This window comes from Copidosoma floridanum, unplaced genomic scaffold (genome assembly GCF_036245765.1).
Source record: "Copidosoma floridanum isolate Cflo_tuat_1 unplaced genomic scaffold, Cflo_Japanese_pri ptg000001l, whole genome shotgun sequence".
In the NCBI taxonomy this organism is placed as follows: Eukaryota; Metazoa; Arthropoda; class Insecta; order Hymenoptera; family Encyrtidae; genus Copidosoma; species Copidosoma floridanum.
This window is the reverse complement of record NW_028321878.1, coordinates 6,925,185-6,952,681: the sequence shown is the minus strand read 5'-3', so window position 1 is coordinate 6,952,681 and position 27,497 is coordinate 6,925,185. Positions and strand designations below refer to the sequence as shown.

The 27,497-nt window shown below is 48.1% G+C and overlaps 2 protein-coding genes across 2 annotated transcripts in view; both read left to right on the top strand.

Annotated features, from left to right (window-relative positions):
* Positions 1 to 6,559: 6,559 nt before the first annotated feature.
* Positions 6,560 to 27,497, top strand: part of LOC106643727 (inactive tyrosine-protein kinase Dnt) — a 67,403-nt gene continuing 46,465 nt past the window's right edge. Inside the window, exons 1-2 of the mRNA XM_014358971.2 lie at positions 6,560 to 6,743; positions 24,620 to 24,747. Coding sequence (XP_014214457.1) covers positions 6,596 to 6,743; positions 24,620 to 24,747 — 276 coding nt within the window. The 5' untranslated portion in view covers positions 6,560 to 6,595. The remainder of the gene's footprint in view (positions 6,744 to 24,619; positions 24,748 to 27,497) is intronic.
* On the top strand, positions 11,651 to 13,693 carry LOC106643728 (venom carboxylesterase-6-like). Its single transcript, XM_014358972.2, has 6 exons — positions 11,651 to 11,854; positions 11,928 to 12,596; positions 12,665 to 12,830; positions 12,902 to 13,234; positions 13,304 to 13,430; positions 13,506 to 13,693. Exons 1-6 carry the CDS (start codon positions 11,666 to 11,668, stop codon positions 13,675 to 13,677), a joined length of 1,656 nt encoding a protein of 551 aa, XP_014214458.2. The 5' UTR covers positions 11,651 to 11,665; the 3' UTR covers positions 13,678 to 13,693.

Genomic DNA, 27,497 nt, shown 5'->3' with positions numbered 1-27,497 from the left:
GATCTCGCATCTGCCCCGTAGTATCTTCGGCAGCGCCGAGTAAGCTTTTTCATTGAAAATTCAATTTCCACGTGAATACATGCAGGTTCCCCAAAAGTGGCTTGTATGTATGTATAGTTTGGTAAAGGTGTATGTCTATGATTATTCCGAGTCACCCGGTGTACAGCGGCACTCGCGCCGAGGTAAAACAAACAGAGAGCCAGACCCTCCCGGCTTCCGGTCCGGGTTTCATTATCCCGGCTGAGTGGAAAATAATCAAAGTCGTATCTCGTCTCCCCCCGCTCCGCGCGTAAATATTTGAAATTAAGCGCGTGTAATCGCACGGCTGCGAAAACAAACACAAGAAGAACCGATTGACAATCGGTACGTGGCTCTCTCTCTCTCTGTATACGTGTATACTTTGAATACATACGCGCGGTATAACTCTTGCCAATTGCGAGAGACAGATGTTTATCCGATGACAATGGGGCCTTTTTTTATGCGCCCGACTATACGTACGAGCTCCGTTGAAAAATATACCAGAGAGGGAACGTATTGGAGAAACTGGAAATAAAAAGGCTCGTGATTGCGGATTTCCCTCCAAGCCAATAAGCCTCCGAAAAAAAAAGAATTTCAGCTGCAAAATCCGCAGTGGGAGCGGATGTGAAACAAAGTTATCGGAAAACGCTTCATCCGCTCCGTAATTGTCAAAGATTTGCTCTGTCGCGACGTTTTCATTGCAAATGTCAAAGCTCACGGTAACGACTGCAAACTTTGTGAAATTTTCACCCCCTCGATTTTTGCATGTGCATTTCGTAAATCGCAGTGACGACAATTAATTTCCATTTTGAGGTTGAAACGCGAGTAGGTAAGGCTACGATACTTTGCAAATGGCACGTAATCAGCGCTCACCGACGCCACAACCACGTACTCGGAAATCAAGAGCCGCAGAACTCAAACGCGACCAAAGGCAAGAGACGTCCGGCAAAATAGGTAGCCACACATGTATACGTACACCCCATGTATATAGCAACAGGAGCAAATGCACACCTGTACCGTTCGGTCCGCGGAAAATAGAAACTTTGACGTGCAGCAGTGCGCACCGGCGATCAGTCGGGCGACCCCCTCCCGCATCCACCCCGGAGAGCCCCTTTGTCGGTATATACGGGGGTTAAACGCGCGCACCTCCGATGTATAGGTGTACATGCAAGCTCCGGGGAAAGGGCCCAAGCGCGAGTTTCGAAATATGGTTTTATTCAATTTGCATACATATCGAGCAACAGCGGCTGAGTGATTACTCGGACGCGCCAAAGGGCAGTGCCGATTATCAAAGGGTACGCGAGCTCGTGGGGCTGCTGCAACGTGAAAAAGGCGGTATGTAGGTATGTGTGCACACGCGGCAGACGGAAATCGATATACCTATCCTGGGAGGGGAGGGGGAGTCGCCGATATGGTGTGTACGTAGACAATGGCTGGACCGTGATCGTTATTGTACATGTATGTATTATTGTTATCACGCGTTCCATCGGCTGCTGTATATGCTATCATCATTTTCTTGTATACAAAGGGCTCTCTGTTTCACTGAAAAGTAAATTCAAAGCTGTTTTTTTTTTTTGTTTCCCGAGAATAATAGGATGCGGTGCAAAAAAACCCATGGGCGCGAGATCTGAATAAAAAATAAAACGCGCTTTCGCGCGGATAAATGGGGGTAATAAATACATCAGGGGACAAAAGGTGCAGGGGTAGCGATAAAAAGAGCCGGTATATATACACGTGTACTCGGTAATTACGAGGCCGATGCCCAGGTGTACATGCGATATTTCGACTCGAGCGCGGGTTGCGCCTGGATGGGAAACCCGAAAAAAGGGATGACGACGAGTGGGATGTACATGTGGGTATATGGTGCTCCGTTGTCGAGGATTCGAGCAAAAGGAAGCGCAGGAACAGGATGGGCGTCCTGTCAAAGGTTTTGATTAATTTTCGACGGACGGCGGTGAAAGTGCGCCCGCTCGGCTGGAATGGCCGTGGGCCCGATGCAAATCGGCCGAAAGACCAGGTCGTTGTTGTAATTTACGCTCGGCGTTATCGGCCCTTCTTCCTCTCCCTCCCGACGCGGGATCCGATATTATTATTTATTTTCCGGCCGGAGAACCCTCGCGCAATTTCCCACGCGCTCTATCGCTCCCTGTGCGGGTTATTTTTTTCCCCCCCTTCCCTTGTACTCGGCAGCTTTGCCGTGTTTATATATACATATACCATGGCTCGTGATACGCTTGAGTTATACGCGTTGGAGGGCCATCGTGATTTTTCGAAATGAAAATTCAATTGACCGATAATGCCTCTGGTATTGAAATTGTTTGACGCGCCTCTTTCTCTCCCTCTCGACAGTTTCACCAAAGCCTCCGCAACAGAGGGGACTTTTTTTTTTTTTTTTTTTTTTTCCCCTTTTTTGACGAAACGAAATAAAATTGCGAGCGGATATTTTTGCGCTTGGAGATAGGAAACAAAGCCGGCCGTTATTACATTCTCATTTTGGTGTATCGAGTGCTGGAATATTTGTAATATTTCGCAATTGCAGCTGAAAAAAATAAAAAAAAATAAAAACGAGAAAACTCAACCGAATATATTGAACCAGAAAAAAAATTAAAAAAGAAAAAAAGCAGATAGTCAGGTAACATGTAATTCCAACTAATGAACACGACGAAGTATGGCAGCGTATACACATCTAACGCCAGCGCACGGGGGGAGGGGGCGTCGCGGGGGTGCGGGGGATGGCTGTCAATTAAAAGCTCCTGCCTTTCGGCTCGAGTTTAATCGAATAAACCGTAGTCAAAGTTCGCAGATTGGGTGGGGGGAGGTCTGGTGGAAAAAAAAGGTAAGTCAATTTGAATGGAATACAGGCGGCTTGATACAAATCCCGAGCCGATCGCATTAAAAGCCAAAGGGACTAACGACGCGCCCGGGAGAGATCATATCAAACGTAGCCCGGAAAATCCCTCTCGTTAGCGTTCGACGCTCGTTTCGGCCGACTCGTCCGTGTCCGGGGGAGGCCGGCGTCCTTCTCCGAAGTTAATAATGGAAATGGGAAAGTCCCTAGGCTCCTTGAATCGATCATTTAACTCGAAGCGAGTAATCGATCTCTCTTTTTCTTTTTTTTTTTTTTTTTCAATACTGCAGAGACCCCTACAACCTCTTCCTTCCCTCCCTCCTGCCCATTAGGACCGACCGATTAACAAACGATTTTTTCTGTCCACTATGGCTCCTCTGCCAATGTGCTGTATAGCACGAGGTTCCACGGTCCTTTTCATTCAACCCCGTTAATTGGGCCAGACCTTTTTATTACGAGCTACGGCGTGTAGCTGTAAAATATGTAAGTTACAGTGGACGGGATATTTCACGTCGGGAGGAAAAAGTATTTCCCGATATTGTTTTGCTTTCATAATTGATCACACATCCTTTTTTTTTTCTTTTCCTCGTATGCCCCCCCTTTATTAATTTCGGGAGGAAAAAAAAGGGGGGGCCATAATTCACGAACGACACGTCGGTACAAGGAAATATATAAAACCATTCCTTACCCCCCGAAAAAAGAGTATATACATGTATATATATAGACACAAGATCGAATCAATGATTAACACAGCAATCGAAACTCTGCCGATACATCCGTCAAATACGCGTCGAATCAACTTTTGCTTCCCTTTTTCCGTAATGAAATTTTACTCTGCAAATAGGAAGGAAGCCCATATACGCCGCAGAAGATAATCCCCGGGCTTTACCAAATCCGCGCGTGCATTAGGGATATCCTCAAAGCTGTACACAGCAAAAAGGGGATGCACACAAGCGGCCCCCATACACCGTCTCAGATCTATCATTTAGCGAGCGAGCACATACAAATGAAAAAACGCATCGATCTCGACCACACACGAGCGGTGGAGCTGTTTTTGTTTTCCGCTTCCACGCGTACAATACCTACTCGGGGGTTCTTCCCCCCTTGTACCGCCGACGAGGGGCAGTATATATGTACTCGTAGCCCCCCCCCAACCCTCGGCCTCTAAATAATGAATGGCGCGCGGCCACCGTGGTGGCGATCGATACCGGAGTGCGTGTGTGACGACCACGACTGACAACAACGGATACACTCGCTTACGTTTCCGATCGAGCCGCGCTCGTCAAGGATTCGTCCAGCGTTGCAGCAAAAGAAGCACCCGCAAAGAAAAGTTGTACAGCAGGAGCACGCGCTCGAGGAATCACTGCAATGCAGTCGATGCCCGTGTGTATACTATACACATATACTCGTGGTACACACGTGGTTTTTATTTATTCATCGCAGCCCTCTGGATTGATTTCCCCTTCTAATTGGACTTCCGTGCACCTCTTGTCCCTGTAACACACCGAAACGAGGAATCGACGCGGCTGAATGCCGATTCGAGCCTTTCCGTATATGATCTACCTCCTCCTTCTCCCGTACATAGCGATTATTGATTCTTGCCGCGGTAGGGGACTCCCCGGACTAGCCGTGGCGGCATCCCCGAGAGGAGAGATAAAAATGCCGAATGGTAATCATCCAAGGGGTGCCGATGCGACGGATGCGAGGAACCACCCGACCGATAGGGTTAATTAGCTCCCTCGCCTCTAATTGAACTCCTCTGTGTCGGACGAGGGGCAGGAGGACCCCTCGGGCGTTCGAGGATTTCGCGGATAATGAAATCGCGACCACTTGTGCATGTCACGGCGACCGACGCTTCTACGGCGAGAGACGAGGGATGCAGGGTGTGGTTTACTACGTAGAAACCCGGCAAGGACTGGTTTGCCGTGGGGTTGCAACGAAGGTTCCTTCATCGGACGATGAGCTTCATTTTTTCAAGATCACACGTACAGGGTAGGAAGTCGGTGAGGATCTTCACGTGACAACATGAAATAATATGCGTTAATAATTACAGCGGGGGAAGGATGGAGGGGTGAGGGTAAAACGTATATGCACCGAAGTAAAATACGTTATCGTACAGTCTCGAGGAGGAACGTAAAGGGGGTTGGAGGGCGGTAGGTACGTATGGGTTTATATTCCGTCTCGTTTAATTAAATTCAAGCGTTTTCGAGCGCAACGATGCGAGCAACGCGTCGCCCGGCCATTCGAAAGTCCAGATATCCGGATGTAGGGGGGTGCACGTACAGAAGGGACGGAGGAACATAGGTAGCACCGAAGAGGGGACGTATACGTGTGCCACCGCAAAAGGGGTACAAGCAGACACACGCGCACTGCCGAGGCAAATTAATAAGCTTTCGTTAAATACCAACTATCCCAGCCACGGTTCTCCGGTGACGAGTGGCCAAGGGGATTATCCTTTTCTTTTTTTTTCCAAAATAGGTTGAAATGCCATTATTATTATGCCGTACAGCTTCGTGGGATGTACTTTTTACTCCGCAAAGCCTGTACCCTGTGGCGGAGTTTTTTCGTAAAAGATGATGAAATTAGTTTCTCCCAATAGTTTCAAGGACAGTGTAAGAAAAATCGCGGTAAAAATCACGCGGGGAAAACCATCGAAAACCCCATCCGTCAAAAGTGTATAGGTAGTCCAGGGAGGAGGCGCCGAGGAGCGCGAGCCAAAAGAACGGGAAATAAAAGAAAACAGGGCTGTTGCCGCGACGTCAGCAATCAGACGTAGAGAGCCGCAATCTCTCCGGCGGCCGTGTCGGGGATCGAAGTCAGCAGCAGTGCAAGTACGCGTAGTATATAGCGTCGCGAAGATCGTCCGGAAGTCCTCGAATGGAGTGCGAAAAAGAGGTGGAAGAGAATACGTACACCCGTATACGCTGTGCGCGTGCGTCGAGCGCCCGAGTGCACTTTGCCCCCACGAAAAGCGCTCCCTCGGGCTTGGTTCTCGGTAGTCGCGCTCGGTTGCCCGACCGTCGGTGACACGAGCACCCACGTGCGCGAGCCCCTTCTCCCGGTTGCTTTGTACGAGGCTCGCGAGCCACGTGCGATACGGGGGATTGATTTATCGCCCTAGTGCCCGGTTTATTAGACGAGAGTTGGGGACTTTGGTAAAGTTTTTGCTGCTTTGGGGATTTATTTGTCTTTGAAGATGACGGGCCGAGACGCGGTGCGATCAAAGTTTGTTTAAGAAGAAATTCGCACCCTATGTCGCGGTTGGGGCAAAAGGTCTTCATGCCAACGCAAAGTGCTTTTTCTTTTTTCTTTTTTTTTTTTTTTTTTTAATCAGTGCTGCAAGAATCCAAACTTGATACATGTAACGTATAATCAAATACGTGCCGCAGTATTTAATCTTCAAGACAGAGCTTGCGCTGGAAGTTTTGTTTAGTAGGGTGACACTGCCGTAATCAAACAAAAATAAACGAAGCATATAAGCTATTCCAAAGGGCTAGGAAACAAAAAAAAAAAAAAAAAAAAAAAAATCTAAAAATTGAAAGCAAAGACAAACAAAGCAGTACAAATGAAAGCAGCTGTTGCGCGGAATATAGAGCATAAGGAAGTGAGACTTTTGTCATCGCCGCACGTGCGAGAAGTAAGCGAGTAGTGAATATATAGTAGTTCTCGGAAAGTCAAGAAGAAGAAGAAGAAGAAGAAGAAGGGGAGAAGCGTACGAAGGATGCGACGATGCAGCTGGCGCAGCTCAGAAGTTGGTCGCGCAAGCTCTTCCACGCGCGTCTCAAGCTCGTCGGGCTCGTGCTGCTGCTCGCCGGTGGCTCAAGCGACGCCTACCTCAACGTCTTCATCAGTCAATCGCAGGTCAACAAACTACTCGGTGAGTCCACGTATATACACATTTCGTACTTTGTACGTAAGGTTGTACCTGTACATGGTTGGTAGCCAGTTTTGGCTGGGATTATAACTATAAACTCGGTGATCGGCCGATGGGACGTGCGTTTTTTTAATTAAAAACAAAATCGAACATTACATTGCATATAGGGTCGATAGTTTACTATGAAAGTAATACAAAGACATTTTGACATTTAAGAAAAGGTAAAAAAAATTACAAAATCATTCGATCAGCTCGAGCGAGCGCCGATAATCTATTGGATCAATGGAGCTCATTGTTTCCCCAACTATGTACAGCCTACAAGATCTGTAAACACGAATATGAAATTCCTGCTGCCTATGTGCATGCAAATACTCGCTCCTGCGACACCCATGACTGTGGGGGGGGGGGGAAAGAGCTCATATTACCGGAGCTACCCCCGTGTGATTTAAGCCTCTTGCTGTGAAAATCGTTTCGTCCGGTTCACGCCTCCGCGTCGGAAAGAGGGAGGCAATTCAACACACCGCAAGCTGCCCGTACTGTACTCGTATCAAGCTTGCAAGTCTCGGCGGGAGATTTATGGTCCCGACGATTTAGAGAGAGAGAGCGCCTTGCAATGCGGTCGTGATGCGCATATATATACGTATGAGGTGCGTGCTTCGCTCGCAACGTGTGCAAGGCTGTACAAATATATATATATGTATATATATATATATATATATATATATATATATATATATATATATATATATAGCGAGCAAGACGAGATCGCTTTCACCGGCGGTGCGTATGATTCATTCGCGTGCGTGTGCGGAGCTTACGCGCTGCCCGGCGATTCGCGTAAGTAGGCGTACATTATCTCCTCGCGAGCGAGGCGCATAAATTTTTCCCGGCGTTTATCTAATTGCGTCGCCCTCGCCCCCAGTGGGTGTATACAACAACCTACTGTACTCCAAGTGCGTGAGTGGATCGCGCCTATCGCGCCCCTGTTTCTTGTCTTCTTTTTTTTTTTTTTTTTTTTTTTTTTTCTACCCGCGCGCTGATTTATGCCCGGCTCGGTTTTATCGGGCAACGATATGCTCCGTGCCCGAGCTACGCGTGTGTGTATGGCTGGGTGTTTGAAAAATGGGAATTTCAAAGTATACTTGCTGGGTTATTTATACAATCTCCCTTTCCCCTTGTGGATGTACGAACTTTGGATCCGCGGAAAGGCGATTACACATCCCGTGCTCCTTTATTTTTACACCACCTGCATGTGTATATACTTTTTTTTTTCTTTTTTTTCACTGGTCCATCAGAGGCTGTGGGTTAAACGGCTCGGGATGGGAAAAGTAATTTTTTCCCTTTCCGTTGTGACGAGAGAGTTTTTGTGTGCGCTTCTTTCATCTCTCCTGCAATGGAAATTTGGGAAAAGTTGTTGGGAAGAAAATAGAAAGAGTCCTTGGTCTTCGGCGTGTTTGTACGATTTTTAATTTTATGCTCTTGGAACTCTGTGTTTACCCTCGTAGACGGCGCGCCGTCAGTTTTTTTTTTCTCTTTTTTCTACAAGACGAACTGCATAGTTGTAAAAGAGTTTCGGTTTTCGAGACCCTGTGGCTGGAAATAAAGTTCGGAGGGACCCTTTTTTTCCCCGTTTCGTGGATAAGCACCTGACACTTGGAAAAAAAAAAAAAGAAGAAACAATTTCGCGTTAGTGTGTCGGGTGTACTCCCAAGTTAAAGGCACTTTAGCCGGCAGCCGCGGCTGTCCTTAATGCATCGTTACATTCCTCACGAGTCTTTTCTCGCGAGGAGAGAGCCACTGCAGCAACGGGAGCAGCCGAGAGGAAACAACGTTTCTTTGGGCAATTACGAGACGGTAATCGGAAAGGAGAAAAAAAAAGGGTAGAAACAAAAAATTCCACTCCATCACGATGATTTAGTTTTGTTCTGTTTTTGTTTATCCTTACCGATTTATTTATAGCATGGGTAACATCTTGTACCGTGTAAAACAGCAAAGAAAAAATTCACTACAGCAAGTACCCATCCACTGTTGTTTAATCGACACAACCAGAGCTCTACATGTCAAAAACTGCGTCTTGGTAAGAGAAGAAGCAAGTATATAACCGATCGCCCCCCACTGGCCATCAACTCGATTTCCTCCGTATAACCATCATCACTCGAGGGTATAAATATCGACAGGAAGAAACAAAGTAAGGAAAAAAAGGGAGGAACCGAATCAAAACAGAGCAAAGAAGGAAGAACAAAAAAAATAAAATAAAGAAACACAGAGCCAGAGGTGGGGGGTGGAATCAAGTCGACGGCGGTGTATAAACGCCGAGCGGAAGTTGGTCCGAGATCGGGAGAGAAAGAGACACCAGTGCCGCGGCTCGCAGGCGTCGGGTGCGCGGCAAAGCGCGAACAACTAGATGGGAAAAGGAGGAAGAAAAAAAAAAAACCAGTCAGAAAGAGAGTCGGGCGCGGAACGAGTTTCGTTTCCCGGGAAGCTCTCGAAAGTCACTTAACTTGGATTGCAGGGAGGCCAAATGACTTTACTTGTTCGGCCGGGGAGAGAAAAACTACTTGCCAGCGACACACGTGTAAGCTGTCGGTGGGACGGTACACCAGTGGAGAGGAGGGCCAAGAAAAAATTGAAAGAGCACCGAGGAAGGTCAACTCCCGTTTTTGATGCACATAACTCTCCACTCCTGTGGAACACTAATTCCACGGTCAAGTGGGGTACGCAACGCACCGGCTCTCCTCTACAGCTTCTTGGGATCAAAACTGACGTACGATCGGGTGCGCATGTACACCTAAGCTTTTAGACAGAAAAAAAAAAGTATGTACGGGTATGGGATGCAATAAGCTGCGATTTTCGCGTACTCGTTCTCTGCGCAGCTGAAATTTCAATGTACACACATACCAAGTATCGTATACGGAGATCCTCTTACTTGAAAATGGTGGTACGGTCGTTATGGGCGTACAGGACTACGTAAGCTTGCCTTATCGTTCACGAAACGCCGCGGCTCCTGCCACGAGCATCGAGGAGGACTCGAGACGGTCGGTATGAATTTCTCAATAATCTAATGTATATTCACGTGCACCCTTCCTAAGAGACCGCAAAGCCCAAGGGTGGCTTGAGGTCGTAGCGGGGAGAAGGTTGAAAACGCCTTTGGTCCACGCACGCTTCGTGGGGATTGATTTTTAATTTGGCTTCGGGGAAACTGGTGTGGCGTGCGTTGAAGGACAGAGTGAGAGAGGTCGTTCGCTGCGAACCCGATCAGCCCGAAAGCCATCCTGTTAAGTTGCCACCCCCCCTTATACAGCCTCACCATCGGACGCCGGTTTTTTCCCCACCCTCGTGATTTATCCAGCACTTGCTTGTAATTGCGTTATTATGGGCTTGATGAGGTCGTTGCTTTGATCGGATCTGTTTTATCTCTGAAGCGTGGTTGAAAAGAAAAAAAAAAAAAAAAAAAAAAAAAGAAAAAGAACATCATGAGTAGAAAATTACTCCGTAATGATGGATTTTTTCTCCCATTTTGTTAGTTATTATATATTCGAATTAAAGTAAAGTATGAATACGAAATGAATTTTATAAGAGCTCTGTAGTTTTTGCGCAAAAAAAATTGGTTAATAATTATATACGAATTAAATTTAAGTACGCATACGAAATAAACTTTATCAACGCTACGTAATTTTAGCGCAAAAAAAAAAAAAAAAAAAAAAAAAAAATTGGCTACTCCCTAGCACTTTTGCAAAGGTAAAACGACGAGAAAGAAAATATGTATTTACACTCACCCCGTTCTCAACACTGGCTCTCTCGTCCGGAGTACTTTCACATGCAAAAAAGCGCGTGAAAAAGGGGGAGGGAGAAAAACTCCTTTCCAACGGCGCCAGGGACGAAAACCGCACGCGCGACCCCTCGCACTTTTTTCCATCCCCCCTCGTTAAAACAAAGAAAATTTCACAAAGTAGGTGCAACCTGCCGTGGAAGGGTAAAAGAGAAACGGGTGGAGGGACAAAAGGGCACCGGCAATTTTCAGGAAGTCGTCGGAGGGCACAGACGTCCGCAACTCATCAGCTGCTGTGGTGTACCCTGGCACCGTCGTGTACAGTACAACAGACCAACTAGCTCTCACAGGTGTACTATATGTACGTGTACGGCACGCGGAGGTGGTGAAAATCTCTCGTGTAACGTTATACATGTACGTAGGTACAGGGAGCCGACGATTGATACCGTGCCTCGAGCTCCCAGTTCGCTGGCCGCGTGGCGGCTCGACGAGTGGTAATTTGAAGTTGTGCGGACACCGACGACACCCCTCAGATGACGACCCGCGCACATGTGCGGTCCGCAGTCGCAACGAGACGAGACACGGTGATTAATTTACGCGACCTGTCGGTATGGCTTTTGGTACTGGGGTGAAGTGGTGGTAGTGGCTCGCATCCATCGTCATCTCTTGGGTCGACCAATGTAAGGGTTGCGCCAAGCGATGGCTGCTAAATTTTAACTTACGTGGAGCGTAATATATGAACTCTGTCCCGACTTCACGAGTGTGTACAGGAAGTATCGCCGCTGAGGCTGCTCTTCACGAGCAATATGTATCTGTGAAATCCACGGACAGCAAGTTCCATATGGCTACGTGAAAAAATACGTGTCGTGGCGTTGTTTGAAAGTAGGAAAAGGTATCGTATCGTCGTATCATCGCACTTGAAATGATAAACTGTTGCGCAACACGTACCTCTTGGACTGTGAGCAACCGATTACACCGATAATGTGCGTATCGTAAAAAAAAAAAAAAAAACACTCGACATACATACCTACGACCAGCCGATCGCGTTCTTATCAATAAGTAGAAGTAAGCGGCGTAGATACCGATATCGCATCTGTTGGGTGGAAGTTTTTGAAAGAGCGGCACACAGTCCACTCGAAGCTTCGGTCAACAAACGATGCTGCCGGCAATCGTGCTCGTAGCTTTTGTGAACGCGTGCTGGTGCTTTCTCCAAGATGCCCCGTCAGTTTCCATCCCCGCAGGAAAAATTGTCGGCTACTACAAGATGTCGCACGAGAAGCGCAGGTACGAAGCCTACGAAGGGATCCCCTACGCGCTGCCACCGACCGGCGATCGGAGATTCCGCGTAAGTAAAAAAAAAAAACAAAAAAAGGCATGACATGCACTTCCATGGGTTTGATATTGGCGTGCACGCGTAGCCACCGGAGCCCCTGGTCCAATGGCCCAAAGAATTGCTGGCGAACAAGCTGGCCGATCGATGCTTCGAGTACGACCGCGAGGTTTACCCCAACGGGCCCTACCTGGGCGGCAACGAGGACTGCCTGTACCTCAACATCTACGCACCTACGAACAAAACCCGACCGCTGCCCGTGATCTTCTACATCCACGGCGGGGCCTTCCAGTACGGCGTCGTCGAGGAGAACGAGGCCCACTTCCTCATGGACCGGGACCTCGTCTACGCCAGCATCAGCTACAGGCTCGGGGCGCTCGGCTTCCTCAGCACCGAAGACGACGTCGTGCCCGGGAACATGGGCCTCAAGGACCAGAGCCTGGCCCTGCGTTGGGTGAGGGACCACGTCCAGCACTTTGGCGGCGACCCCCACAGGATTACCCTAGCCGGCCTGAGCGCGGGCGGCGCCAGCGTGCACTACCACTACCTGTCGGCCATGAGCTCCGGCCTCTTCCACAACGGGATCTCGCTGAGCGGCACGGCCCTGGACTGCTGGACGCAGACCGAGCACTCGCGCGCCAAGGCCCTCCAGCTGGGGAGGATGCTGGACTGCCCTACGGACAGCCTGGCCCGGATGGTCGAGTGCCTCAGGGGAGTTCCGGCCCGCGCGATCACGCAGGCACAGGAGAGGTTCATGGTATATGCTTTACTTCTCGGAGGTGAGCGTCTCTGTTGTTGATGAGGGATGATGGTTGTGCCCGACAGCCGTGGCAGCTGAACCCGTTCACGCCGTTCGGGCCGGTGGTGGAGAGAAACGCGACGAGGCCGTTCATCGATCGCCCGCCGATCGAGATAATCAGCAGTGGCGACGCTTACGACGCCCCTTGGATCACCGGGGTCGTCAGCGAGGAGGGCATCTACCCCGTTGGAGGTACACACGCCCGGGTGTTTTTTTTTTTGTTCCCCAGGGAGGTTATAGAGTCGTGTTGCGCGTGCTTTCAGAGTTCGCAAGGGACGCCGCGGTTCTGGGGGACCTGGACGAAAATTGGGACTCGGCGGCGCCGCATCTGCTCGACTACTACTACACCGTGCCGAGGGAGGGGCACGCCACGGTTGCGCGGTACGCGAAGAAGCACTATTTCGGCGACAAGGCCATCGGTAGGGACAGCCTGTCGGTTCTCGTGCGGCTCGTGGGGGATAGGATGTTCCTCGTGGACGCGGAAAAGGCGGCGAGAGCGCAGGCGAAGGCTAATGGGAGCCCGGTTTGGTTTTACTACTACAACTACAGGGCGTCCACGAGTCTTGGTAGCCGCGAAAACGACACCGACGATCTGGGTGAGGACCATTTGGTTTTCCCTTGTTGACATTATGTCAGGTGTGATGAAGTAACTAATGCTGTCGAAGGTGTGTGCCACGGGGATGACGTGTACCTCGTGCTCGGCAATCCGTACATGGATCCAACGAGGTCGGAGAAGGACCTGGCCATGAATAGGTATTTAGTCGACCTGTGGACCACTGTGGCGCAAAAACGGTACCTACATTTTTTACGATATTACGTGCTTCTTCACTGAATTTTTTTTTTTTTTTTTTTTTTCGTCATTTCTAGAGTACCCGATCTCGATTCACGCTGGGCAAAAGTAGATCCAACCGGTGAGAACTTGAAGTATTGGCACATTCGAGGACCCGGCGATGCGAGCCTCGGAAGCAATGAGAACTTTGGGGACAAACTGTTTTGGAATACCATTAATTTCGACGAGAATGTACAACCATACTTGTAGCGAGAGAATTATATGATTTTAAATGGCCACACCAAGTGAAGTCTTTTTAATTTTCCATGTAGCTGTATATAAAACTAGTGGACGAGCAATATAGAAAAAGGAAAAAAATTCGTGCCACGAAAGGGAACACAGGTGGTGTAAAGCGAGCGATCGTCCTAGACGCCGGCTACACCCAATTACCGGGCGATTGTTCGGCAAACTGGCGCGGATCGAAAGAGAAAAGGGGAAATAACAAGGAGAGCGTCACCCACGTTCTCTAATTAGACTGTCCGTCTCTCTCCCCCGTGCGCGTCTTTTTTTTTTTTTAATCCCAGAAAAAAAAATTCGCACACGCGCTACTATCCGACAAAGTAACAAAAGCAGAATCAACACCGGTGTCGCTAATTCGGCGTAATTGTCGCTCGGCTATCGCAGTCGTCGGGTGATTATGCGCCCCGTGTTTTTTCCTTGCGACGAGGAGAAAAAAAAGCCCAAAAGTCGCTGGACTTAAAAATTACGGCCCACCGCTCCCGAAAAGTTAGACGCGGGGGACAGGGGGCGACTGACCTTAATTTGCGCACCGCGTGGCTCCGAAAAGAAAGCTCTGATCACTTCGCGTGACTGGAATATAAAGTTCGACAGCGCAAGAATCGTTCGGGGGTGAACGTCGTTTTCGCTCTATCGAGTTACGCAAAAGTTAATCCATGGGACGCTGCTGATTTCTACGTTGATTCTAGATTTTTTTTTTATAAAGGGGGAAAGGGCAGCAGAAACTATGTAATTAAACCATTAGAGCGTCGCGTCGAGCTTGAAAAGTTGCGAACGGGCAAACAAACTGATACAAACTAGGTTACACGGAGGGAAAAAACCGATCGAAGGCTCGAGCAAATGGGCGCTAAAAGACGCGAGGCCTCCGAGCTTCGTCTCTCGTTGAAAGGGAGTGGAAAGTAAGAAAAAAAAAAAAAAAAAAAAAAAACTCCCCTACTCGAGCACTCTGCTAGATGTATACACGAGAACCCCGCGCTGACGACGGCAGGTACACGTATGATGATTCGCGTGATCCGAGGCGCAGACGAGCATGTATGGGTCGCGTAAGTCGCGAGCAAATAACCAGCCGATAACTTTTGGATATACGTGCACCAGTCTGTGGTGCGTTTGGCAAAAGTCCGCCCGCGTGGATCGATCCTCGCGTCTAGAGCCTCGCGTATCGTGAGCAATTCCGTTCGCATAAAGCTCTGGTTATTTTCTACACTTGGGGGCTCTGATAGGATAGCTAGAGCTGCTGCTGCGGCTCGCAAGGCTGATTTTATGCGAGTAAAAAATGAGGTTGAATTCGCGACGAGAGTGCGAGGTGGCGGGATGAAAAAAATGATTTTTGAATGGAGGGTTTTTACAAAAAAATGCTCGTGCACTCTGTGATGATAAAAACAAAGTGCAAAAGCGGAAGGGGTAACAGCTGTCCGTAATAACATGGATAATGGAAAGGGCGAGGAAACGGGAGGAATGCCAAAATTGGAAAGAAGCGTCCGAGAAGAGATGAAAAAATGTTAATGGAAAGAGAAGTTTGGGCGAGAGAGCACCGGTTGTAAACGTGCGTACATGCGCCACGTATAAAAGCGCGTTGGCGAGGGAGAGAGAGACGCGTTAGGGTTGGAATGGAATCGAGTGCTTTGCAAATTGCGGTGGGTATCTATACATGTGGCGTGGCAGTGACCTCCACGTGACGATGCGCGGAGGGAGGATCAAAGCGTGCCCGGAAGGGTTTTCCACTAGGCATTAATATTTCTCCGATATTTTAGGTTCTAGTAGGGGAAGGAGGAGTGGCGGGGGAAAATGTGTATTTCATGGATGTGTGGCACGCGAGGCTTATCTATACATGCCACGTTGTGGGAGCTTCGAATCATTTTTGCAGTATTTTTTTTTTTTATTTTTTAGCCTATCGATTTTTCATCCGTCTTCATTCGGTCGAACCTGTTTAGAATAATCGGCGATTTATGGTAAGACGTGGGCTTTGCATCGTTCGGTTTTTCGTTAGATATTGAATATGCGCTCTGCTATCAGCGATTTTTCATCCGATCGTTTGTATGATAAACGTATTTTTTGAATTTACGTATACTAAACGTGCGTCTGACCGAAAAAGGGCTGTTTCACTTAAAAATGATTTTTATCATCATTAAAAGCCTAAAAACTTGAATAGCGTGATTATTGTACGTATAATAAAAATTATTATTATTATAAAACAAAACAGAAATGAAACTTAAGTTTTTCCATAACATAATGTTATTAACAAGAAACAAGTGCGTCTGACCAAAAAAGAGTTATTTCCCTTAAAACTGATTTTTCATTCTTCAGGGTCTGAGACTTAATACATATGACCATATTATATCATGTTTATTAATATAAAATACAAGTTAAAAAACAAAAATAAAACTCAAGCTTTTCCCTAAAATAATGTTATTAACAAGAATCAAGTGCGTCTGACCAAAAAAGAGTTGTTTCCCTTAAAATGGATTTTTCATCACCTAAAGCCTTAAACTCCAAATAGCTTGGTTTTTATAAATATGAGCCTCAGTACTGTCAATTATTTAAAAAAAACGTTATAAAACAGGAACAAGACTTGAGTTTTTTTTCCGTGTAATCAATAATAATTCAGTAGGTCTGACCGAAAAATGAGTGCTTCACTTAAATTGTAATTTGTCATCACTAAGAGCTCAATATTCGTTCTTATTCACGAACACAAATTAATAACAGCTTCATAACAGGATGGTAAAAGCTCGAGTATTACATCCAGTCAATTATGATAAAACAAAAGTTACAAAACAAAAGTAATACTAGAGTCCATGCGCCCTTTTAAATCGCTACCCTGAACTTTACCATTAGTCAAATTAAAATTTTACATTTCCCAAGTGTATCGTGTACATCAAACCTACCTGATACGAATTGAGCGTCAACGAGAAAGGTTACGCACTGTGGTCGGATCTAGCCTGCGGTGGGCGAGCAGAGAACCCCTTCTTTCGACAGCAATACCAAAGATTAAAACTCCAGAGGCACAGTATCAGGCCACGCGTAAAATTTTCTGAGCTCCCTCTTTGCTTGATATTAAAGAGAAAGAAAAAAACAAAAAAATCACAGCAAAAGGTACTACGTCGGCAAAACTGATTAGGCTAAAGACGGCAATATTGTCACGTGGATTGTTCAAGAGAACAAGGCAGGAGTGCGCCTCGAAAGGCGTCGAGGACAAATTAGCAGGCATCGAGAAATTAATAAATGCCAGGTGGGTATACGCGCATATCCCTCCACTACGATTACCCCCTCGACACGTAGTTCGCTCGCTATGCCGCGTACGTCGTACAGAGCAGTATACAGCTCGTCAAATGGGCAGGAGGAGCGAGCAGTGGAGAGACGCACGTCTGCTTAATTCAAATCTCGTTCTAAGCGATTTCGCGGTACATCCAACCAGCCCCCCAGCTGTCGCTCCTCTCCTTCCCGAGCGCCCGAAGACGTGTTTTACGAAAGACGACGCGAGCTAATCTCGTGTGTGTATGTATATATATACACCCAAGGAAGATAGTCACAGCAGGAGAGGTGACGGACGCGGGGACCGGAGGTAGGTGGAGCTGTCTGGAAGTAACTCGAACTTACCGAGCGAGCGCGCATTGTCATTAATGGATGGGGCTTAATTTAAACTTGCTGCTGCTGTTGCGTACGAGGTAGACCGGCAGCAGCAACGCGGGTGGCATAAGTTTCGTAAACTGCTTTCGAATCGTTGCTCTCCTTCGACTTCGCGACGGGGGTATAACAGGGCGGGACGACCCCTCCCTTGCGCACAGCCGATGCGAGTCTTACTTTTCACGCTACGGGTCCTCCGCGATGTGTATACGCAGGTATACACGAATTCGAGTTTAACGTGAATAATTATCCCATTACGCGAGAGTTTGCGAGGCAACAGCCGCACCAGCTGTCAATTGATACGTAGGTACACGTACATAAAAAGAGCGCCTCTGCGCGGAAAAGTTAACGCACGCGATTAAATTGTTAAACGAGTTCACTCTGGCGTTTTCAGTTGATTAAAGAGCGTTTGACGATTGCGCGCTGATTTAATTCGTTTTCGAGTCGAGCGAGCAAATTCGTTTCGATGCTAATCCAGTGATTTCGCAGTAGTAATGAGCGGGTTTGGTCAGACGATCGAAAAAAAAAATAGACTTTGGCGTTATGTCAGGGGGTTTTGGCGGAATTTCCAATCTCCAAACGCGAAAGGTTGTTTTTCCTATTCGAGGCGAGGAGCAATCACCGTATGAAACAAAAAGTGAAAGAGAGAGAGACGTCCTCGAAAAATAAGCGATCAAAAACGATGGATGATAATGACCCTCGCGATTCACGCCACCCCGTCACCCTAGAGGCTACTTGCACTGCTGCCGATATAAGCGCAGCAGCGCCTTAGCTCCCAACAGCTAATGAGCCAAATCCCTCGCGTAGCCGTCGCGATCGACGTTCCCTCGTTAAATGATGTGGGAGTAAGGGGTGGGGAGGACAATTAGCCAGCGCGTCTCTTCATTTTTTGCCATTTTCCATCCCACGTTACGGCTCTCCAGGGTGACGGGGGTGGAAAAAATGTCAACGGCCGACGGAGTAATTATGAATCGTCGAAGGTCTCGATTCTTGATGAAGACTCGCTCGGATGAAAAACTCTGCCTCCTCATCCTACTATTTTTCTTATTCTCCTCGGCTCTCCATACTCCCGTTGGTATATATAGACACACACAGCTCTTATCGCGCTGAATGCAGTGTTTTTTCAATTAAACCCTCTCTCCCTCACAGGTAAGAATTTTTAATTTTTTTCTTCGACAACTTCCCTCCCACTTCCCCGTCCGTACGACCATTTGGATTATTCGAGCACTTGTAGATTAAGAAGCCGGGCAGGCTGTTATGTAAGAAGTCGAGCGCAGTTTGCCGAGTGAATTTCAACTCTTTCAATACACCCACGAGAGAAGCAGGGAGGGGTGGGGGGGCAAAGCGTAGAGACAAGCAAGCAGGGGGGAGGATATTCAAACGCAAACTTTTTCAATTTTGTTCCTCCAAAGCTCAGGATTTTGTTCTCGAGCGCATTGTCGTCATGTAAATTTCCCCCTTTTTCATACTGTTTTACCAACAAAAAAAAAAAAGCGCATCAATGAAAGATTTTCTCGGTGGCGAGCTTCCACTCACCTGAAATCTTTCATTTGTCCTCGTTAATTGAAACGCTTGCTGTGTGTCTTCTCGAAGGTAGCCATTGCACCCAGACGCCGGTGTAAACAAATACGTAGAAATCCTTCAATTAACGGCATCCATTTCGCCTCGTTGAAAGCGCGCCTCGACGATCGATCCACCAAATAATAATATCTCGTGCAACTTTTAGCTGGTGCTTGCCAGAGGAGGCTAATTAAACAGCGTCGTCTTTGGATTGATCGAATATTAAGTGAGAGCGCGTATACGTACCCAGGCAACTAACCAAGCAACAAACCAACCCTCGCTTCTTCCCCGAGGATCGAACGGAAAAGGCGATGGGTGTGTAGGGTTGCGACTTTAATTAAAGACAAACATCCCGCTAACTGTCGGCGAGACTGCGCTCTCCCTCGCTTCCATCCCTGGTTTCTCGGGTATCCTTTTCTTCCGCACACTCCGCGCCACCGAATCTGGGATGCCTTGGAAGACTCGACGAGCGCCTTCGATCCTCCCCTTCCCTTCTTGTTGTCGCTTCTCTGCGTGCCGATCGTCGCGTTTCCCGTGACGCTTTTACATTTAGCCAGTAGAGTTGCAAAAGAGTCCGTTTGAAGGTTTAATCAAAGGACCACCACCATCGAGCGATCAAAAAGTAATTAACGCTGTAATTTACATTTTTTTTTTCCCCCGTGTCCCTTCGCCGCAGTGGTTTTGTAATTACCTCAAGACCTCTCGCGTGTGCCGGTGGATTAAAATTTTTCGCCTTAAATTTTCAGGACTATCGCGGGAGGAAAAAAAAAAAAAAAAAAAAAAAAGAGTAATTTTCCTCCGGCCCAACAGCGCAATCGGAATAATTATTTTTTCTCCCTCCCCTCGCGCGGAGAGATACGTGCGTTTTAATTAAAGCGCGTGTACATTTGCGCGCGCCGGAGCACCCAGTTCTCCTGTTGCCGCTGCTACCGAGAATTGCCCATTTGCCGCGATCTTGTACTTCTTTATTAAAATCCTTGGCAGATTCTTTCCTTTCTTTCTCCCTTTTTTTGTTGTTTGCTCCTGTCTTATTCCCCGCCTAAAATTAAGACCCACGGGGGCCGTAAGCACCGCCTCATCTGTTCAATTTGATCCTATCTAAATTAACCAGAGCAACGCACGGACATCCAATTAAAAGACACAGCACCAGATTACATAAACTCCGTGATAACAGGTGGGTACACCTCAACGCGTCACCTAAGCCTTTGCCGAGGAAATTAAAGGCGCGGAGTGTATTCATCGGAGCTCGGCAAACGGTCTTACAAACAGTCATCGGCTCACGAGCATGGCTTTGCCGTTCAAACGACAGCGCGTGTACACAGACACCGACGTTCATTCACCAACTCCGCCTACCAGCTTCATATGCATACGTGCAGACGCACTCTGCATAACTGTGCAAGCTCGTCCTTTGCATCTCGCGGATGTTGGGCTGGCTTTGAGCGGAAGGCGTTTGGGAAAGTGGCCCTCCATGGAGCGCGGGATAATTCGTAGCGGAAGAACCACCGGCCTTGCTTAATCCTTTGTCCCCCACCCCAGCCGCGTGCACGTGGACGCCAAAGGGGGTTATTACACCCGTGCAGCGGTGGGTATGCAAATGTGTGGCGCGAGCGCAAGCTTTTAGCTGGCTCTTTCTTTTTCGAGGTGCGAGCAGAAAGTCAGTAGTGGGCGTCGTCGGTCTCTGAATCGAGATTTTTTTCAAGCGCTTCTCTCTTTCAGGCCTTTGACATTTTTATCTCTGGGCACGGAGATCAAAGATTATCGCATCGTAGCAGTGACGAGTGTTTGGATGATGATTTTCTTTCTTTTTTTTTTTTTCCACGTTAAAGAAAGTCCAAAGCACGGCGTCGTAAATTAAGCACCCATCGAGGATCGTCTGGTTTCGAGGAGAACATACTCGTGCGCGACGCGAGTCTGCTAATTAAAAGTCCGTCAGTGTTTCTTCCCGGCTATCAGCCCCGGCGCACTGTAGAAAAAGAGGGAGGGAAAAAAAATTGAAGTGTGCCGATGGATCGAGAAGTTTCGCGAGCCCCGGGAAATTCCAGCGCTACCGCGTGTACACCCTTGGCGGAGCTTTCGAAAGCTCTCCGAGTTAACTGGCTATTCGAACAAGTTAAAAATTGCTCCGTCTTCCACCCCACGCTCTCCCACTTTTTTTTTCCCGACCAAGTTTTTAAACAGTCATTACTTCCCCACTGTTTTCGAATCGACCTCCACTGCGTTGAGCTTATCAACGGTCCGCGGAGTTGATTTTCGCCCACCAAAAAGAATAAAGGTAACAAGCGATTCAACTCGGTCTTTGTTCATTTGGCAAGCAGTTTACTTGTACTTACATGAGGAGACCCGCAAAAAATATCCCGTTTTTGTCCTCCATTGATTAAAAGTTTTTGAGAGTGATACCCTTTTCCCTCGATTTACGCGTTAAAATTATTTCCATTCATGTGATATCTGTAAATATAATAACGACAATTAAATCACAGAAAAAGGGTGTCATCCTCACTGAAACCCAAGGGTGTGCCTCAAAAAAAATTTTTTTTTCAGTAAAGTAGGGGATGAAAACAGGAGATTTTTTGTGGATTTCCTCATGTACACGCGCATCGATCAGCGATAAATTCCTATCGTGCATCCCCGAAACACGGACGCCTATACATCATCCCAAGCGCACGTGACCGTGTAATATGTATACGCACACTTTGGCAGAAAGCTGTGGGGGGGGGGTGGGGTTCAAAATCTCCAGTCCGTATGCGGATGGTAAAGTAAAAGCTTCCCCGATGAGAGAAGAGCGCGTACGTCGCGCTTCTGTATACCTAATGTGTTTACTTCCGGGGAAGCGGTATACAGTCGATCGGCCGTGCGTTGTACACGAGCTTTCGGCACTACACACACACACACACACCCTTACTCGGCTAAGTGCAGCGCGATTACTGAGCGTACCATGTTTGTCCTGGCTCCTGCCGGTAGGGATTCCAGCTGATTCGATATTAATTGAGTTTTTACGCTCCGTACGTGTCGCCGGGCCCGAGCGGCAGACTTTTCCCCCTCCGCCCTTCCAAGGCTCTCTTATCCACCCTTGAGCGCAGAGATTTGTCGGGAGCCTATGCTGTGTTTTTCTTCCTCTTTTGTTTTTTTTTTTTTTTTTTTTTTCCCCCGACGTGCACTGTTTGCTTTCGAGGGTGTCAGGCTATCGGTTGCGACGGTTGATTTCTCTCTTTTTCTTTTTTTACACGCGCTTCTCCATTAAAGATTTTTAATGGACTTTAGGGTGAGACATTTGCCGAATCGAGAGGCTCGATCGAGAGTAAGCGCGAAAATCAAACTCCCTCGTGGCTTCGAAATTTCACGTTTTCGTGTCCTCCGCCGGTATAAATATACAGTCGCACAATCACCGAGCATTAGTCACATTCGCGGCCCATCAAGTATTAAAATCCAATTCCGCGGCGTTTACGCGCTCGTGACAATTTAGCGCCATCCAAGCTTTGGATCTCCCCCCCTCCCCAGCCGGCTGACAGGGCGCACAGTTAAACTGTAAAACAAATATAAACTGCGATCCCCCACCCCCCCGACCCTTACCATCACCTTCGAAGGTTCTCTCTCTCGGCGCGGCTCTCATAATCTCTCTTACGCGTCATGAATGTTTCAACGATTTCGCAAGGGAGCATAGCTCGCGTCGGCGGGGGGCAGCCCAGCCAGCCGAACCCTTTTTAGATTCTCCTAGCGACGTGCCGAGCACACTTTCTCTCTCTCTCTCTCTGTTCCAAGTGCTCGAGTCACGCGATCCCACTCTGCTCTTGAGGGATTGCACTTTCGGGTGCGAGGAGCGCGGAACTGCTCATGAGTGGAGTCAGAGTCCTTTTTTTTTCCCCTCGAGGGAGTACGGGTTGCAGACGTAGCGAGACGATATTTATTGATTTTGAGATTAAAATTAACAACTAATGATTAATTGAAAAAAAAAAAAAAAAAAAACAACTCCGATAACAGTGCAATGTGTTTTTAGTCGACACTCCTATACGTTTACGGCAAAGGAGACGAGCTTATGCGCAGATGGGCTGCATTAGAGGAGACAAGAGCCAAGGAAGAAGAGGAGAAGAAGGGTGCGTCCGACAGCCCCAGCCATTAGATGGCTGTTGCCGCCTGTTAAGTAGAGAATCGTGTCTGGCGTATGAGCTCTCGGGGGCGCCAAGGAGGAATCCACTTTGTGCACCACCTCGAGAGAGTATGTATATGTACATGCTGCCACAGCGAGTCTATAGTATTATCAGCGGCTCTCTCGTGCCAAGGCTAGTTTGGCGGAAATTATATGCGGCAGAGAGACTATACGCATACTATCCATTTTCTCTCCTCGGGGACGCGGGGGGTGTCGCTTCTTATTTTCGATTTTTTTTTTTTTTTTTTTTTTTTTTTTTTCACCTCCCTCTCCTCTCGGACGAGGCTCCGGATTTTTACGAGCGCGTCCAAGGATACGTTCAAGGGGAGCGTATGTGGGGGTGAAATTTAAATTGCTCGGCTTTCATCTGATTATGACGCGCGCCCTCCCAAGCCCAGCCTGTCAGGACTAATTGCGCTGACGTCCCTTTTTTGATGCTCGCTCCCTGCATCCCTCTATTTTTGAGTGAAGCAGAGGAAATGCAAAAAAAAAAAAAAAAAAATGATCGGCCCGTACCAATTGAGCTTTTGACTTATATGCCCAAGCGCCACCACCAGGTAGCACATACACTTGTAAGCCTCAGGCGGAGCGGAATATCCTTTTTTATAACCGAACCTCGACCGACTCCGTGGGGGACTATTTCGAGGCTCGGGCACGTAAGGCAAAGGCAACCCCCCTCCCCTCCTCAACCGCAAAAATAAGAGGAGCCTCGCGATAAATCTCCCCGAAAATCCCGCCTATACACGCTACAGGCGCCGAGCCGCATGATAAATCCTCACCAGCCTTCGACCGGCGTACATATAGGCACGGCGGAAGGCAATCATTGCGCGGCGTGTGCCCCGCAATAAAACCAAAGGATTCAGATCCGTGTGGTAAGAGCTGTACCTACGTAAAATCAGCGCTGTTTCGGATCGGGGAATCTCTGGCGTCACCTGCAGCGTTGAGTAGGTGGAGATGGTGGATTGGTACAGGAAGATAAGGAGGAAGAGGAAGCGAGGGGTGAAAAAAAAAGGAGACGTAGGGGTAACCAGCCGTACAAATGTACATGTATACATATATACACAGCCAAAGGGGCAGGGAAATCGTCGTGAAATTCAAATCCCCGAAGGGATAGGATTTTCACGGAGTATCAAAGCCACAACTCCGACGAGGTAGACGGTGGATGGGGGCAGATCTTCCTCGCTATAGCTGCAGTACACGGAAGAGACGGATGAGCGCGGCGGGAAATGAAGCCTCCACGAGATTTGGCTCGGAAAATTTTCAGCGTGTATATATTTACCTACGCGTACACGGGAGTCTCTCTCCATTCGGCTGTACAACCGGGGGAAAAGAATCGTCGGGCTTTCCTTTCTTTTTCCCTTTTTTCGTTCCACCTCTGACTTTGTCGCTGGTATTTTCGCGGCTGAACTTTCGGCTCGAATTATTTTTCCGGGCAAAAGTTGAATCTCTTGCTGGAGGGAGCGCGGAGACAGCGATTGCGATTTATCGCACGCTCAAGGGGGACTTGTAAAAAGTTTTTTTTTTTTTTTTTTGTTTCACCCACAAAACACTGTTTATTCATTGAAAATAACAACGTTGATGTTGTGCTTGCAGGACTGGACGCGGAGCTGTACTACGTGAGAGGCGGCATCATCAACGCGTACGCCATGAACTTTGTCGTCCCAGTTGCGGCGAACATCGACGACCTCGAATTCACTTGGCAGAGCTTGGCTGGGCAGCCGGTGAGTTTATTATATAACCATTGCATATTTTGAATCACTGAAAAACAATGAGAATGCACACACGTATATATATACGTGCACGAGGAACAAGTGCCATTAGCCACCTACTATACTGAATGATGGAAAAGCAACAGAGCCCCACACGAAATCACGAGCCGATCGAAAAATCGGCATTATGAGCTATGATGATTTCCACAAAGCGACCGTATAGCGTGGGCGGTCGATTTCAATTTCGCCCTCATCGGCAGCTCCATCCACGCGCCCCCCGTATCAGTGGTGGTGCAGATATAAATTTTCGAAAAACATCGAACCCTTCATCGCCCCGGCCCACGTGTGTATACATGTATAATATACGTGTGTACACAGTCACACCGAAGCCTCCTCTCGGCTAAAGAGCTCTCGGGTAAACATCAGCCGTCCATCGATCATCCTCGCGGGCCCTCGAACGTCGAAATGAAAATCGAACAATCGCCCCCCCGTATCGCACCAGCCCGTGAACAGATGTCATTAAAATTCAGTTATGCCATCCGGTCGTGCAGTAGTGTCAAATCAAAGGGAGGCCACGTGCCCGTTAACCGTGAAAACTGTACCGCACCCACCCACTCTCGGGCTCATGAAGGACAGGGGATCGTAGTACAGAGGGGTAGGAAGGAATATTACGAATATCACCACGATGAAAAAAAAAATCTCGCATCGGACACAAACAAAAACAAAAAATGTGCAGGCAGACCGTGTTACAGGTATATATTTAATATGGCAGAGCGATTTTTCTCTCGTACGCGTCTCCCGTGCCGGAGCAAAGTCCATTAACGAGGCTTGAAGCAACAATGCGGACACAGAGTAAACACGCGCCTTCGGCTCCTCCTCTGCTTTGTCGCTCGACGGCGGGAGAACGGCGTTGCGATTGTACACACGCTACCCTGCACCCGCCTTCTATTTCTCCCCCTCCCCCCCCTCCGATGCACGTATATAATGTATACACGAGCTTCTCGCACCCCTTGGACGGCTTCGGTGGGGGATAGGTATATCGATGCTCCATCAATATGAAATATATATATATACATACACCCACAAAGGTATGCCGCTGCTTTCCCGGTCACCAAGGGAACCGTACCCCCTTTGTGCACACGCCACGCACTCACGCACCAAAGTTGTCCTTTTACCCTCCCCCCCCCCTTGGACTTGCTTTTCCTTCGCATATGCTTCGCCCCGTCCCTTTTCTTCCGTCCTTCCTTCCTCCCTCCTCGGTTTGCTCGGACGCACGGGGAGGAGGCCCTTTCCGACAAACTGGACGCTAAACGCCGAGGAAAATGTCCAGGAAAATGTCGGTGCGGCCGCTCGGCTTCCAAGGGTATGGGGCTGTAGTTATTGGGGTGGCGTGGCACACACTAGCCATACGTGCGGTCGGACGGTACAGGGCGCGTTTTAATTTTCAAAGGGTTGGACGCGTCTTAATTACCTCGGGGAGTTGAGTTTCGGCTTTTGGGCGTGCGAAAGGATTTTTTTAAGGTGGCGCCTGTGACGCAACTCCGCGCTGTTGTAATTCGTTTCAGGCTCGCGCCTCATTGACGAAATTTTCGCTCTCGAATCCGCGCTACGACGAACAATTAGGCCCGGAAAAAAAAGGGGGGGGGGCTCTGTAAGTGCGCGTAAATTGCGCGAGAAAAGTATATGCGTGTGCCTTTAATGGAAGCAGTGCGGGGCTATTGCAATAATAAGGGAAGCGCCACTCGAGGCGGCAATTTATGCCGCGCGCAGTTGTTCTTCAGCCAAGTACGTTTAAAAACGGTTTTTTAAAAAAAAGGACTGACGCGGAGAGAAAGTGCATTTTAACGAGCGAATAATACACCGTGTGTGTGTATGCACGTGTGCGACGAGGGAATTATGTACTCTTGATGAACGCTCGACAATCTCTTTTTAGACCGTAATAGCGCGGGGTTGTTTCCTGCGCCCCGGGGCGTCAAACGGTTAAAATTGTAACGTTCGGGGCCACTCGGCGATGGTTTTGCGTTCCATTCTCCTCTCGAAGGTACCAACCTTGGGGTAGTTTTTTTCTTTCTTATTTTTAGATAAAAAAAAAATCTACGTACCCTAGAAATCGCGGGTCAACCAGCCCGGAGGTATGGGCGATATTCCCATACATTATATTCACAGACACGCATCAGCCGCGAAAGTCAACACTTGACTGGAAGCATCGTAATGTATTGTATTGCATGTATGTACATGTATTGTGCGCGGGGGAGAAACGTCGAGGGCGACGGGCGCAGTGGAAATACGGTGCATTAAATAGGAAACACTATCCCCCGTCCAAGTGTATATACATATAAATATGTATATATATGGAGCCAGGCAAGAGCAGCTGCAGTCTGGCTGAAGATGTCCTGAAGTGCCGTCAGAAAGCGAGACAAAGCGCACTCGAGCATCAGCGCCGAAGCGTCCCCCTATATATACACGCACAAATAGCACATGCTGCGACTCCTCTCTTTCACGGAAGGGGGGGAGGGCCTCTCGCGTTAATGACGCGCGCGAGTCATCCAGCGCGACAAGATTGTTATGCCACTAATTACCGTGAGTAATTGATGCCTTCCGTCGCGACTGCTCTCTCGCGCCTCGGATTTTCCGGAAGCTAAATTACTAGCAATAGCGACGCGCGCGATGATTTATACGCGTGTATGACTACGAGAGGTCGCAAATGTTGTATAGGAGAGGGAAACGGATGAGGGATAACGACAGATAACGCGAAATTGTAC